Genomic DNA, 13,989 nt, shown 5'->3' on the forward strand with positions numbered 1-13,989 from the left:
GCCACACTTCCTGCCTGCTAGGGCTAAAAATGGACACAGCACGCCAAGCCTGGCTGCTCCAATTTCCAAGATGCCAAGCCACTAAAGAAAGCATAACCTCCTTAAAGCATTTACAAATTACTACTACACTGAAAAGGAAAAAAAAAAAATCCACTGCTAAGTAAAAGAACCACGATTGACGTCACTGATTTCTACCCAGCACTGCCCATTCATTCAGGATGTGTATTTTGACATAACCAGTAATAAATCATTTGTAAACAAAAGCATGCTGCACATAAGATGTTTCCACACGCTACTGCCTTCTCAAGCACCTCCTGGAAGTAATTTGCCAGGCGGAAACCACACCCAGAGGACTAGGGCCAAGCAGACAAAAGATGGATGCACAGTAATGAAGTCATAGCTTCTCACCTTCAGATCCTGCTAAAGGTTGGAATGCACTTCTGTCTAAACAGATGAATAACCCGGGCTTTCTTCTTATGGAGGCAGATGAGGGCCCTCCATTTCCTGAGGCCCAGCACCATAAGCCTCGTTGCAGGCACAGGAGGGAGGGATAAGGGGTCAGTCCACTAGGGGCAGCACAGAACAGAACAGGAAGAAGGCAGCCCACGGGTGGCAGGAACAGGCAGCATGCCCCTGGGCAAGTCTCCCTTTCCTCGTCTGCAGCTGGCCTCCAGCTCTGACTCTAAATAGGGAGATCAAATTGCTGGCCAAACTTCTCAAACTGTTAACATCTAAAGCACAAGGGTAGAATTTAACTTTGGTTTTTGGTGAACTGAAAGACTTGGACAAAAAATATATTTCTGGCCGGGCGCGGTGGCTCAAGCCTGTAATCCCAGCACTTTGGGAGGCCGAGACGGGCGGATCATGAGGTCAGGAGATCGAGACTCATCCTGGCTAACATGGTGAAACCCCGTCTCTACTAAAAAATACAAAAACTAGCCGGGCGAGGTGGCGGGCGCCTGTAGTCCCAGCTACTCGGGAGGCTGAGGCAGGAGAATGGCATAAACCCGGGAGGCGGAGCTTGCAGTGAGCTGAGATCCGGCCACTGCACTCCAGCCTGGGCGACAGAGCGAGACTCCGTCTCAAAAAAAAAAAAAAATATATATATATATATTTCTAGTTACATTCAAATATATGAAAAAGTTTACTGAGAAAATCACCAGAAATGAGTGAAATTTTCTTTTTTTATTTGACGACAATGCATTTAAGGGCTGGTCCTTCAGTATGCAATGAAATCCATTTCCTGGGCACATCAATGGAGGCAAATCTGCCTCAGTCCTAGGCACTGCCTGGCACAGAATGGTACCTGGGTAAGGTCGGATGTGTAAAATAAAGGTACAAAATGAATCTTTGCATCTTCAAGATACAACTACAACTCCTATAATAGACTTGTCCATAAATGCACCCTGGGTTTCTGAGAACCATGACTTTGAGATGTGTTCCAGCCCAAGGAGGCCTCAGTTAAACTTCCCTTTTCCCTGAAGGGAAGATACTTCTTGCACTTCCCAGTCAGGCCAGTTCTTTGCAATTTTGTAAAAAGTCTCTTTCATGCTCCTTGAGAAATACACATCGATGCTCAACAGCCGTGGCTCTTCCTCATGGGCAGGCCCCGCCTTTGCTCTTGCTGTCATTGTGTGTCTGCCCTCTGACTCTGCCAAATGACAACTGCCAGGATGCTGACTGGGCAGGGGTTGCCCAACAGCCATAAAGCCAGCCCTGGGACTTGGTTTATACGAACAGCCAAGATTCTTTCGGCCTTTCCCCCAAGCTCCTTCAATAATTTTCATTTCTTCCATATAGATTTTCTCCCTTTTTTTCTTTTTTCTTTTTTTTGGAGACAGAGTCTCGCTCCAGCCTAGGCTGGAGTGCAGTGGCGTGATCTCGGCTCACTGCAAGCTCTGCCTCCTGGGTTCAGGTCATCCTCCTGTCTCAGCCTCCTGAGTAGCTGGGACCACAGGCGCCCGCCACCATGCCCGACTAATTTTTTGTGTTTTTAGTAGAGATGGGGTTTCACTGTATTAGTCAGGATGGTCTCAATATCCTGACCTCCTGATCTGCCCACCTTGACTTCCCAAAGTGCTGGGATTACACCATGAGCCACTGCGCCTGGCCCATTTTCTCCTTTTTTAAAGGAAGCTTAAATGTGGCGCTCCAAACCAGCTTGAGGTCTTTAGATAAGAGTCATGGGAGCCAGAGAGAGAGAAGGTGACTCCCGTTTGTCCCCATCAGAGGCCGAGGGTCACCTCACGGAGCTTCTCGAGCTCATTCCCACCTGCTTTGTAAGTGGGAGCAGGAGATATCACTGCCTGTGAGCTGACCTCTCTGATGACAACAACCATCATTCAGTGATTCATTATATGGCATTTTTTTTTTTTTTTGAGATGGTGTCTCACTCTGTCACCCAGGCTGGAGTGCAGTGGTATGATCTCAGCTTACTGCAACCTCTGCCTCATGGGTTCAAGCGATTCTCCTGTCTCAGCCTCCCAAGTAGCTGGGATTACAGCAGTATGCCACCGTGCTCAGCTAAGTTTTGTATTTTTAGTAGAGACAGGGTTTCACTATGTTGGCCTGGCCAGTTTTGAACTCCTGACCTCATGTGATCCACCTACGTTGGCCTCACAAAATGCTGGGATTACAGGTGTGAGCCACTGTGCCCTGCCTACATGGCATTTTATTAGGAATACTGTGTAGACCCTAAGAATGTACAGTGTACCCCAATTTTCAAAATAAAAAAAAATTTTTTGAGACAGGGTCTCGCTCTGTCACCAAGGCCGGAGTAAGTGGCATGATGATGGCAACCTCGACCTCCTGGGCTCAAGCGATCCTCCTGCCTTAGCCCCTGGAGCAGCTACAGGCACTCGGGGACTACAGGCACTCGGGGACTGCAGGCACTCGGGGACTACAGGCACTCGGGGACTGCAGGCACTCAGCATCATGCCTGGCTAATTTTAAATATTTTTTGGAGACAGTATCACTATGTTGCCCAGACTGGTCTCAAACTCCTAGCCTCAAGCAATCCTCCAACCTCAGCTCCCCAAAGTGTTGGGATTACAGGCATGAGCCACTGTACCTGGCCCTGTAAGCCCATTTTTAATAAAAAGAAAGATGACAGTTTAGCGCAATGAAGCACAAACATTGGCACCATCAGTTTCATGCTGAAAAACTCTCTTCACTTCCCTTTGGACAGACTCTCCCTGCTGGAATCAGCTGCTTGGATTCCACATGTTGGAGCGGCTTCCCCCTCTGGCACCCTCAAACTCAGTTCACATCCTGGGTGCATCATCATCCCATAAGCCTATGTCTAGTCCGGATATATCCAGTCACCCTGGCGGAAAACTGCGGGGCCTTGGTTCTCACCCTCATCCTCTCACCCGCATGGTCATGTTGCCTATGAATCCAATCTGCTGAGTTGGTTTCCCCCATCACCTCCATTCTGACTTACCACACACAGCCAGCAGGGGGCCCCTTCTCAAACTCACAGCTGAGCATGCTGCTGGGCTCTGGGGGCTGGCCAGGCCGCACAAACGGGATACCCCTGGAACCTGCGAGCCTCAGGATGGGAGGAGGGGTGTTAGGAAAGACTCGCTGAAACTATAAAAATGACTGTGTGCACACATGCGTTTTTCTGGAGAATGAGTCCATAGTCTTCCTTAGAATCTCAAAGTGGGTCATAATTTAAGACAGGTCAAGAACTGCTGGTCCATCAGACATAATCCAGACTCCTAGATGGTGCACAAGTGTTTGGGTGATCCTAAAACTTTCCATCTCTTTTGTCCCATCCCCTCTGTCCCTGGGCTACAGCTCCATGCAGACACCTGTGTCCCGACAGGACACACCACTTCCTATTGCCAAGCAAGTACATGGCAGCCCCTCTGTCTGGAATGCTCAATCTCTGTCAGCTGCCTATGAAATGGCCCAGTAAACCAAGCCTGCTTGTGTTAGTCTGTTTTCATACTGCTATAAAGAACTGCCTAAGACTGGATAATTTATAAAGGAAAGAGGCTTAATTGACTCACAGTTCAGCATGGCTGAGGAGGCCTCAGGAAACTTACAATCATGGTGGAAGGGGAAGCAAGGCACCTTGTTCACAAGGTGACAGGAAGGAGAAGTGCAGAGTGAAGGGGGAAGAGCCCTAATAAAACTATCAGATCTCATGAGAACTCACTCACTATCATGAGAACAGCATGGGGGAACCACCCTCACGATCTAATCACCTCCTACAAGGTCCCTCCCCCAACATGTGGGGATCACTATTTGGAATACAATTCAAAATGAGATTTGAGTGGGGACACAGAGCCAGACCATGTCACTGCGCTACCTGGGGAGGCCCTTCCAGGTCTCCACTCTTCCACAAGAGCGTCCAGCATCACATTTAACACTCCCTGGAAGTGAGTTCTGTCTTCCTGTGGACCTGGAGCATCCACAGGATGTCACAAGCCATTGTGCCGTTTTTTTGGTAACTCCAGTGCTAAGCAGTGCTTGTACAGATGTTCCTGGGCTTACAGTGAGGTCATATCCTGATGAACCCCTTGTAAATAGAATATATCATAAGTTGAAAATGTACCCAAAACTCAATAAACCCATTGTAAATTTGAGAAACTATAATAAAACCATTGTAAGTCATAGATCCTCCATATACTGTAGGTAGTCAATAAAGGTTTAATACTTCCACTTGTTCCTTCTACATGATATTACAGACTCTTAAACACTACCTACATTTGGTGAAAACCAAAAAACATCCTTTGAAAGAATTTTGTTGGCTAGCTAAGAATAGTCCTGGCTTGGCACAACACAGTACAAAATTATTAAATTTCTGGCTCTTGCATTTTTATATTACTTTGGGCAAAAATCTGGACTTTGCGCAAAGGAATTTAAATGGACAGACTGATTACATCTCCAATAGATGACTGAACTTTAGCTGATGTCTGCAACCTTGGCAAAAAGTAATTTATTGACTTACTGATGCACTGAATGAAGGGCTGCTATGAGCTTAGGAAAAGAGAGCGCTGAGTAAACAGTAATTCAAAATTAAAGATGAAGTTACTGGTTCACAATACTTTTTCGTCCAGTACTTAAATGTCCAACTGTTTATGAAACTAAGGCTGCTTTCAGAAAGAGGAAAACCATACTGGAAAAAAGTGTTAATCACAAGGAAAAATTTTGACTAGTAACAATGTAAGTTTTGGGATGATTTGAAATAATGTGGCTGGAAACAGAAGTTTCTTTTTTTGATAAGTAGACTTCCTAGTGCAACCAAGACTGTACAGTTTTATTTTTACATATCTAAGATGCTAAAATGTGTTATTCTCTTTGGAAGAGCATTTACATGCTTTCTATTCATTAAAGTAAGTACCTGAAGGCAACGTTTTGTTGGCCTGGATTGAGTTACTATAAATCTCGAATGTAATAAAAATCCACAATATTCAGGCTTTTTATTAATTCATACTGATTTCCTCCCCAGGAATTGTAAGAGAGCTTCTGCTTCAGAGATTCAGAGTGTTTGGGTCTGAATATGAGCTCCACACCCTGACATGAGGATATGCCACCCCCATGCTCTGAAATTGTCCTGGGTCATTCCTTGGTCCTTATCTCATGCCCAGCACGCAGGGCTCACATTCCAGGTGGAAAGGGAACTTCCAGGTCTCCTTAGTTGACAACCATTGGAAGATAAAAGCTCACCATCTGAGAAATGCTTTCTCTCCTACGTGCAGAACAGTAGAACAGTGGGAAAGTACCCTGAAGAGAGGAAGGATTTGGAAAGAAACACCGACATCTGTAGGAAATATTCTGTGCTGGAAACCAACCTCTTAGTTGAATTTACTAGCAGGTCTCTCCGGAATCTAGAAAACGAGCTGGAGCATTCCATAGGGAGGATTTACTTTGTCTTCCCCAGAGGAGTCTGGAGACATTCCCACCTCCAAAGATCCATCCCATGTTACCTCAGTAACAACCTAGCCTTTTTCTGAAAGTGTGTTTTGTAACAAGTGGATGGGGTTAGAAGAGTTAAGAGTAGCACCTGTCCTGGGAATAATTTTGGTGTCAGAAAACCAGGCCGCCACTGTCTGCAAAGCCTGTATTTCCACCTGTGCTGTGTATGTCAGTCTGTTCTTGCATTGCAATAAAGGAATACCTGAGGCTGGGTAATTTATAAAGAAATGAGGTTTAATTGGCTCACAGTTCTGCAGGCTGTGCACAAAGCATAATGCTGGCACCTGCTTCAGGTGAGGCTCAGGGAGTTTCCAATCGAGGCAGAGGAGGGAGGGAGCCAACATGTCACAGTGAGCGTGGGAACAAGAGAGAGAGTGGGTGGGGGGTGCCACATTCTTTAAAATGACCAGATCTCAAGTGAACTAACTGAGCAAGAACTCACTCACCAGTAAAGGGATGGCGCTAGTAATCAGGAGGGACCTGCCTCATGATCCAATACCTCCTACCAGGCCCGACCTTCAACACTGTCTGGGACCACATTTCAACGTGAGATTTGAAGGGGACACACAGGCAAACCATATACTGTGTTTCCAACAACAAAATAAAAAGCTTTACCCCATGACAAGGATTTTAGACCAAAAGGCTGGTGGATGAGGTGGGGGCAGGGTAGAGAGGAGAGTCCCAGGGTCGGACATCAAATCATGGAAGTAGGTGTCCACCTCTGAGGCTGGCCTCTTTATAAACCGGAGAAGAAAGGAAGGCTGGAGCTCCCCAGAGTTTCACCGGGAACCTGCCTGGACAGGGGCTTCCATTTTGTCTGGGCTGTGCTTGGTGGGTGCATTCCCGACCCTCAGAGCGCCCTCGTGCATGTTAGCCGACGAGTCGGGGAGAGTCAACCAGTCTGCACCGCAGACCTGTGAAAGCCCTATTGCGGAGACACAGCCTGAAAATTACCAAGTCCTTCTGGAGTGAGAGGTCGCCAAAATAAAAGGACTGAGTACAGAGGTCATTTAAAATAATACACTGTAATCAAGTAGCTACGTGATAGGACATTTTAAAATCTCACTTGAGAAGAAAGATGGAACTAATTTTCTTCCTAGTACAAAACTGGTGACTAATGTTCAGCTGGAAATGTCCAAACAGATTTGGGGACATTAATAACCAAAAATTATGTTTCTGCATTTATTGAATAGAAATTAAGTGACTTGCCTTGAGGACAAAGTGACTGTGGCAAAGGAGAAGTCAGGGCTCACATCACCTCAGGCCTTTGATTCTGGTCCCCTGGTCCCTTGCCTTGTGTAAGACCACTGGCCCTTTGGTGAGCATGGGGCCAGGCCTCTGCGTACCACCTCCACCGATCCCCATGCAGCTCCCTTGGTGGCATCATGCTCCCTACTGTAAAGACTTAGGCTCACACTGGGCCAGGGGAAGTCCCTTGTCTTGTCCAGAGCCTTAGTTTCATGGGCCTCCATGAAACCAGTCCTTCTGCTCCTAAGTCCTTTCCCTGAGTCCCAGGCTGTGTCACCTCCCCTTGAAAATAAAGTCCCATGGCTTCCACTTGCTACTGGTATTCAGACAGTAAAATCACGGCAGGGAGAGCCTCTGCCATTGGCCTCTTCCACTGCTACCTGGACAGGCTCCTACTCAGTTCTATTACCTTCGTCCATCTCTCCATGTCACATATATGCACAGAGTGAGCTCTGAACCCCAGGCATTGTGGGACCAGCTGTCCATCCCTGGGAGCTGATGACATGTACCTGCCCAGGGCGCTCACAGCCAAATGCTATTGTTCCCATGCTAGCCCTTCCATTGGATCAAATGTGTAGCCAGCACCCAGACCTGGGATCCGAACAAGTTTTCCTATCAAATCTTTACTCTCCACCCAACAAACACTAACATCAAAGCACCTGCCCAAAACATGGTTTTTAGCACATAACTAAGAATCATTTTCTTTTCTTCAAACATTTCCCTACTCCCTGCTGGACTTTATATTTGTTTTTGGGAGAAAGATTTATCTGCCTCTTTTGTTACTTGTTACAATATACATAACAGACTGGATTAACTGAACATTCTTGATTGCATTTGAAAGACATTTTTAAAAACAGATGCCCTTTTAAAATATTTTATCTGGCCCCTATTTCATTGGGAATCAATATAAAAGGATATGTTTATTTTTCTGAAATATATTGTTAAGAATTTTTATTTCATAAGCTCAATCAAAGCCTCTGAAGTATTCGTATAGTTGAAAGAAAGACTTGGGGCCCACATTTCTGGCTGTGAGCAGGGTGTTGTAACAGTTCAAAGGCTGTGCACCACATCAAAACTCCTCACATGGAACACCTGGACGGGGCAGACCATGATGGGTATGACTGGGAGAACAGCAGCCAAATCCCAGGGAAGAAAAGGAGGCTGCCTTCATAATCCCCAAACCAGGGGTCTCCTAGCCCACATCCAGCAGTGACCGGCCCCACAACTGCTCATCTGTGTCTGCTCAAGGATTAGTAACATTAGACCAACCCCTATTGCCTCAGGTATGGCTGATCTAAAATCCCAACCATCTAAAATATCATCCAGCACTCTGCTTTTGGTGACAAAGAAAATCCTAGTGACAAAATAATGAGAAGTTAATCCTCTAAAATAAACTCTTGATATGTCCAGGGCCAGTACCTAAAATTGGCAGCGTGCTCCATGTACCCACAGGCCTCTCCTTTCTCTCTCTAGATTTGGTGTCCAGAGCAGGGAGCCATGTGGCCCAAGTGCTGAGCCAAGAAACAGGCACCCTCCCTGCCTGGGAGCCAGCCTTGTACAGAGTCAGCAGCCCTTCCTGCCCAGTGGTGGGGAGGGGTGAAATCGGGCGGAAGTGGGGCAGCTGTGAGGGACTCAGAGATGGCCCAGGATAGCCCCTTTCTTTGGATAAGCAAAGTGAAGTTCTGAGACTTTCTAGGGTTGGCCACAGCTTCTTAGCTTTATGTTCTGGTCTAGAAGCTGCTCTGTTACCCTGATTCCATACACCTCATTTTAGGCCACACTGCTTCTCAGGGCTGGGTTTCGTTTGCTTTTGCGGTGCCTCACACCCAGCCAGGTGTAATTCAGGCCACGAGCCTGGTTAATGTGCATAGCAAGATGCATTTCTGCCTCATCGATCACTGGAGTCAATGGTGCATATTGAAGAATGATGGCCTTCATGGTAAGTGATAACATTATGGGATTAAAATACTTCATCACACAAAATTTACATAATAATCATTTAGATTGTCATGCAAAAAATAAAGTTATTTAGCATGTCACACCATACTGATTTGACTTACCAATCTGGATGATGCACAAAAGGTATCTATTCGTATGGTTTTTGCTTGGTTCATGTATTCATTCAAACTTCATTGATTCTTTTTTTTTTTTTTTTTTTTCCGTGACAGGGTCTTACTCTGTCAACCAGGCTTGAGTGCAGTGGTGTGAACATGGCTCACTGCAGCCCTGACCTCCCAGGCTCAGATGATTCTCCCACCTCAGCCTCCTGAGTAGCTGGGACTACAGGTGTGCACCACCACACTCATCTAATTTTTTGTGTGTTTTTTGGTACAGAGTTCTACCATGTTGCCCATGCTGGTCTGGAATTCCTGGCCTCAAGTGATCTGTGTGCTTCGGCCTCCCAAAGTGCTGGGATTTCAGGTGTGAACCATTGTACCCGGCCTCAAACTTCATTGATTCTTACATGTGCAATGCACAGCATTAGATGTTGTAGGGGAAAGATAACCATGATTTACTGCATACCAGCCATGTGGCATGTCAGTTATATGTATCCTATGTTCCCCTCACAGCAGCAGCCCTGGGAAGTAGCAATGATGACTCCCATTCTAGAGAAGAGAACACTGAAGTCTGCATTTTGAGTCATTTAGCCAAGGTCGCACCAGAGTCAGAACTTGACCGAGTGAACCCAAAGTACACCCTCTCAGAGACACACCCTCCACCCTTAAAGCACTGGCTGCCTAGTGGAGGAGATAAACTACTTGAGCACGTGAACTGGAAATCACAGTTGAGTCCAGTAAGTGCTTTAGGACAGGCACAAATAATGTTCTATGAAACCAAGAGTAAGAGAGAGTCCTCTCAGGTTGGGGCCAGGAAAGCTTTGTGGAGACTGAGACTTTTGAGGTGGGCCTTGCGGTATGGGTAGGAGTTCCTAAGATGGAGATAAAGGGGAAGGAGACTGAGAGCAGGGAGCTGAGTCTTGGGATCTGGAAAGCTTTGGGAGCTTCATGGAAGACAAAGCCATTAGACAAAGCCATTGGTTTAGCAGGAGAAAAGCCAAAAGAAAAACTAGAGATGTTCTTAGAACTGTAGTTTTTTTCCCCAAGTTATATTCAAATATTAAGAAAGCCAGTCTTACCCTAATGGATACATTCATTCCTGCTTTGGCAACAGAACTTCTGTAAGGGTGACTCAGATATTATAAATGAAAAATACTTGTCTAGCAAGGGAATACAGAGCAGCCTCGATCCTGTTCCCACTCTGCTCCCAAGCCTGCCTCCCTGGGAGGTCACTTGGGGTGTCTCTGGTCCAAGTCAACAGTCATTTTAGCAGGTGAGTCCAGCATCTCCAGAAGGGCTGGCCACATGACCCCTGGATGGACCATGCCCATCCACATCAGCAAAAATGTGTGACTGCCTATCAACCATACAACATCCACGCAACAGACACACACTTGCTCCATCAGCACATGTACTTCGGGGAGATCTCACTTCCAAGTTGTTCATCCATGGCCAGGAGTCCTCAAGGCTCCACTGGCAAGTACATGGCTGGGCACTGGAGATACAGTATTGTCCTCTCTTCATGGAAACTATAGTCCGGCACATATTTCAGAAGCAACATGGAGGCTGGTGAAATTGGATGGATAAAGACAACACTGGGAAAGTACTGGAAGGGGAGGAGAGATCACAAGTTTGATTTTGACACATTGAGTCAAGGAGCATTTGACATCCCAGGGATAAATGTCAAGTGGGCAGCTGCGGAGAAGAACTGCAGAGGAGTGGCCGGGCCTGGAAACACACCTCTGACCTTCAGAGAGGGAATATTGATCAGTGGTGCACCTTAGACTAGGCTAATGGTGGTGGCAATGGAGCACAGTGGACCCACTGAGGCACGGCTGGGAGAAGCATACTTTCACCAGTTGAAACTGATGCATCTGCCATCACCCCCACTGTGACTGCATCTTCTGTTGGGGTTCGGGGACCATGCTTTGCACACACAGCCACCTCTCCTCTCAGGGGCAATGATGTACATGCATAGCCACATCTACTCTCAGGGACAATGGTTTGCACACATGCATCCCTGGAGAAGAGGGGGCTCCCATGAGGGCAGAGTGCTTCAGGACCTCCTCCAGGCTTCCGTGGAGGTGGGGGTGCTGACACAGGGAGCGTGTCTCTCTCAGCTGGGTGGCCCCCACAGAAATGAGAGGTGGCCTCCGTATGGCTTTCTGCATTATCCTCACTTTGTGTCCACCCAGGGCCTCCAAGAAGTATCACACATAAAGACAACAACGCCCTCATCCACTGCCCTCAACTGGTTTGACTGGAACTGATGAGAGAGTGTATGACTAAGTCCCAAGCCATCTGGACACATCCAGTGACCTGACCTTTTCCAGAGACAAATCTAGCTCCTAGCTCTTGTCCACATGGGAACGGTCTGTTGGAGCAGGGAGGGGGCGGTGGTGACTCACAGGCATCACCAACATCAATGAACAAAAATCTTGGCCCCCAAGGTCACGTTCAGGGGCAGGGCCTTGTCTGGGAAGGGCTGGGTGCTGCGTCAGGCCCCTCTCACTGACAGCGCAGCCCCCACCTCTTGGGCCTGCTCTACCTCACCTCTGACCTTTTGCTCCCCAAATGCCAAGAGCCTATGCTTGGAAAGTACAGACCCCAACCCTGTTCATAGCACAGAGCTCTGCCCATACCATGCTGGCTGAGTGACCGTGGTGGCCAGATGCTTGTGCAGCCACTGGCCCCCACCATTTCGGGCCCTCCTCTGGCCTAGCGCCCCAGTTTTGGAAACATCCTTCCACCCCACCACCCCCACATACAGTTTAAATGGGCAAGAGTCGTTAGTGTGCAGAGGCAGAACTTCATCCATCTTTGGGACACAAAGACCTCCAGACGCCCTGGGTCAAGGGGTACCTGGGGCCAAAGGCAGAGCTGACTGGACATGGACACAGTAATTTCTGGATCACGTGATCACTCTTTGCTGGTGTTCATTCAACTCACCCATACGCTCATTCACTCTAAAATACAAGCAGAGAACTATATTCTTTCTTTGAGTTTCCTGGATTGAAACTCTGATGGAATGGTCACGACTCAAGACAAATCAATATCATAATTCTGCAAGCATAATTGGCTAACCCTTCTGGAAAGGTTTGCATGCCTGGAAGGAATTTAGGTCAGGTCCAGCGCGGTCTCCATCCGGCTTGGCTCTGCCTCCCCATCCTGTGGGTTGCCCAGCCTTCCCCAGATGGTCCCGAGAGCGCTCAGAATTGGCACCGCGCTGGCCTCTGTGCCCAGGAGCCCTCGGAGGTTATCGACCCTGCAAATCGCGGCAATCTGGCCTGGACCACCTGCCAGGGTCTCCCCGCCGCATCTCCGACCCTCCGCGGCTGCTGCATCCCGCTCTGCCTGCCTCCCTGGGAAGGCGCGGGCGCTCGGCTGTGGGGCTGCATCCTGGCAGCGCGCCGGCCCCTCCCGGAGTTGGCACAACTCGAGCCACTTTCTTCAAAGGCGCCAGCCTACAGCCTCGCGTGCGCGCAGCCCCCCACGCAAGGCCTGCACCCCCTCTCGGTGTCGCCCGCTTTCACGTACGCCGCCCTGCCGCCGGCCCCCGCGCACTGTCGCCACCCGCAGACACGCGCGCCCTCCTCCTGTTTACCGAGAGGGAGCGTGAGCACTGCCACTGTGGTCGCCAAGTTGGGCTGGGGACTCTGGGTGAAGGTACGCGCCGCGGGCCAGGGTCGGGCGTCATGCAGTCCCCAGCCGCTGGTACTGGGCGCGTCGCGGGGGCGGCAGGGACAGGGTCGGGACTCTGAGCCTCAGAGAGGCCCCTCCCTCCCGCGGCGGCGGCCGAGGCAGCGTCCCCGGCCTGCTCGGGCCGCCCGGGGCGCACGGTCCCCCACAGGAGCGCAGGGTTCCCGCCCGCACGCGCGCGCTCACCTCGGGGGGGCCGGTCCGGTCGCGCAGATCGCGCTGCCGCGGCGGCTCCGCATCTCCCGGGCGCCTGCCCGCCGCCCTCCGGGGCGCCCGGCTGTCCGCGCCGGGCGCGAAGGGTCGCGGGGACGCGCAGAAGCCGTGGGTTCCTGAAGCCGCTCGCGCCGGCTCCTGCCGCCCGCCGTCCGCAGCGGAGCAGGAAATTTGTCCGGCCGGCCGGGTCCCGCCGCCGCCTCGGCTCCAGCTCCGGCTGCGGCTCCGCGGCGGGGGCGGGGGCCCGGGCGCTGAGAGGAGCGGGGGCGACGCCTGGTGCCCGGCGCGGGGAGCGCACCCAGCGCTCCCGCCCCACCTGCGCGGCGGGTATGGCCCTGAGGCCCTGCCCTGAGAGCACCCAGGCACTGTGGGTATCCGTTTACCCAAGGCTGGTGCCCCTTCCGGGGAGGCCTGGCCCAGCCCCTCCGCCGGGACCCAGGTGCGTAGAGAGAGGGTCAAGGTATGGCAGGCACTCACGCCTGGAGGAGAGCAAAGGCAAGGCCCTGCCTCTCCCTGCCCTATCCCAGTGCACCAGGAAGTGGCCTGGCTGGGGACTCGCCCTGGTCTTGCAGCAGGTATGGGACTCACAGGGCACCCCGTGCGCTTCTGGTGCGAGGAAGCTGGGAGAGCTGTGAGGTCGCTGGGCCTGGTGGCCTCCTTAGGAAAGAGGTGGGGATAAGGCGCCTGTTTGGGGGATGTTGAAGAGGGCTCGCTTGTCCTTAAGGCAGCATCTGTCAAAGTTAAAAAGGCACAAAGAGAAGGAGGAGCGACCGAGTCAGGCACTGGGCCTGCTGTCTAGCCGACTTCTTCCAGGGGATTTCACTCAGGCTATTTAGGGAGGTTT

The 13,989-nt window shown here is 50.0% G+C and overlaps 1 protein-coding gene across 5 annotated transcripts in view; it reads right to left on the reverse strand.

Annotated features, from left to right (window-relative positions):
* PTPRE (protein tyrosine phosphatase receptor type E) overlaps window positions 1–13,700 on the reverse strand; it is a 180,004-nt gene extending 166,304 nt beyond the window's left edge. For 3 of the 5 annotated variants that reach the window (XM_033179029.1, XM_033179019.1, XM_033179008.1), the window contains exon 1: window positions 13,119–13,696. Coding sequence is in view for 1 of the 5 variants with exons in the window: in XM_033179041.1 (XP_033034932.1) it covers window positions 13,119–13,171 (53 nt within the window). In the remaining 4 variants the exon portion in view is untranslated. Of the gene's footprint in view, window positions 1–13,118 lie in introns of all 5 variants that reach the window. The other 2 variants (XM_033179036.1, XM_033179041.1) reach the window with 2 other exon arrangements.
* Between the last annotated feature and the right edge of the window lie 289 nt (window positions 13,701–13,989).

Source organism: Trachypithecus francoisi, unplaced genomic scaffold (assembly GCF_009764315.1).
Source record: "Trachypithecus francoisi isolate TF-2019V2 unplaced genomic scaffold, Tfra_2.0 Contig01579, whole genome shotgun sequence".
Lineage (NCBI taxonomy): Eukaryota > Metazoa > Chordata > Mammalia > Primates > Cercopithecidae > Trachypithecus > Trachypithecus francoisi.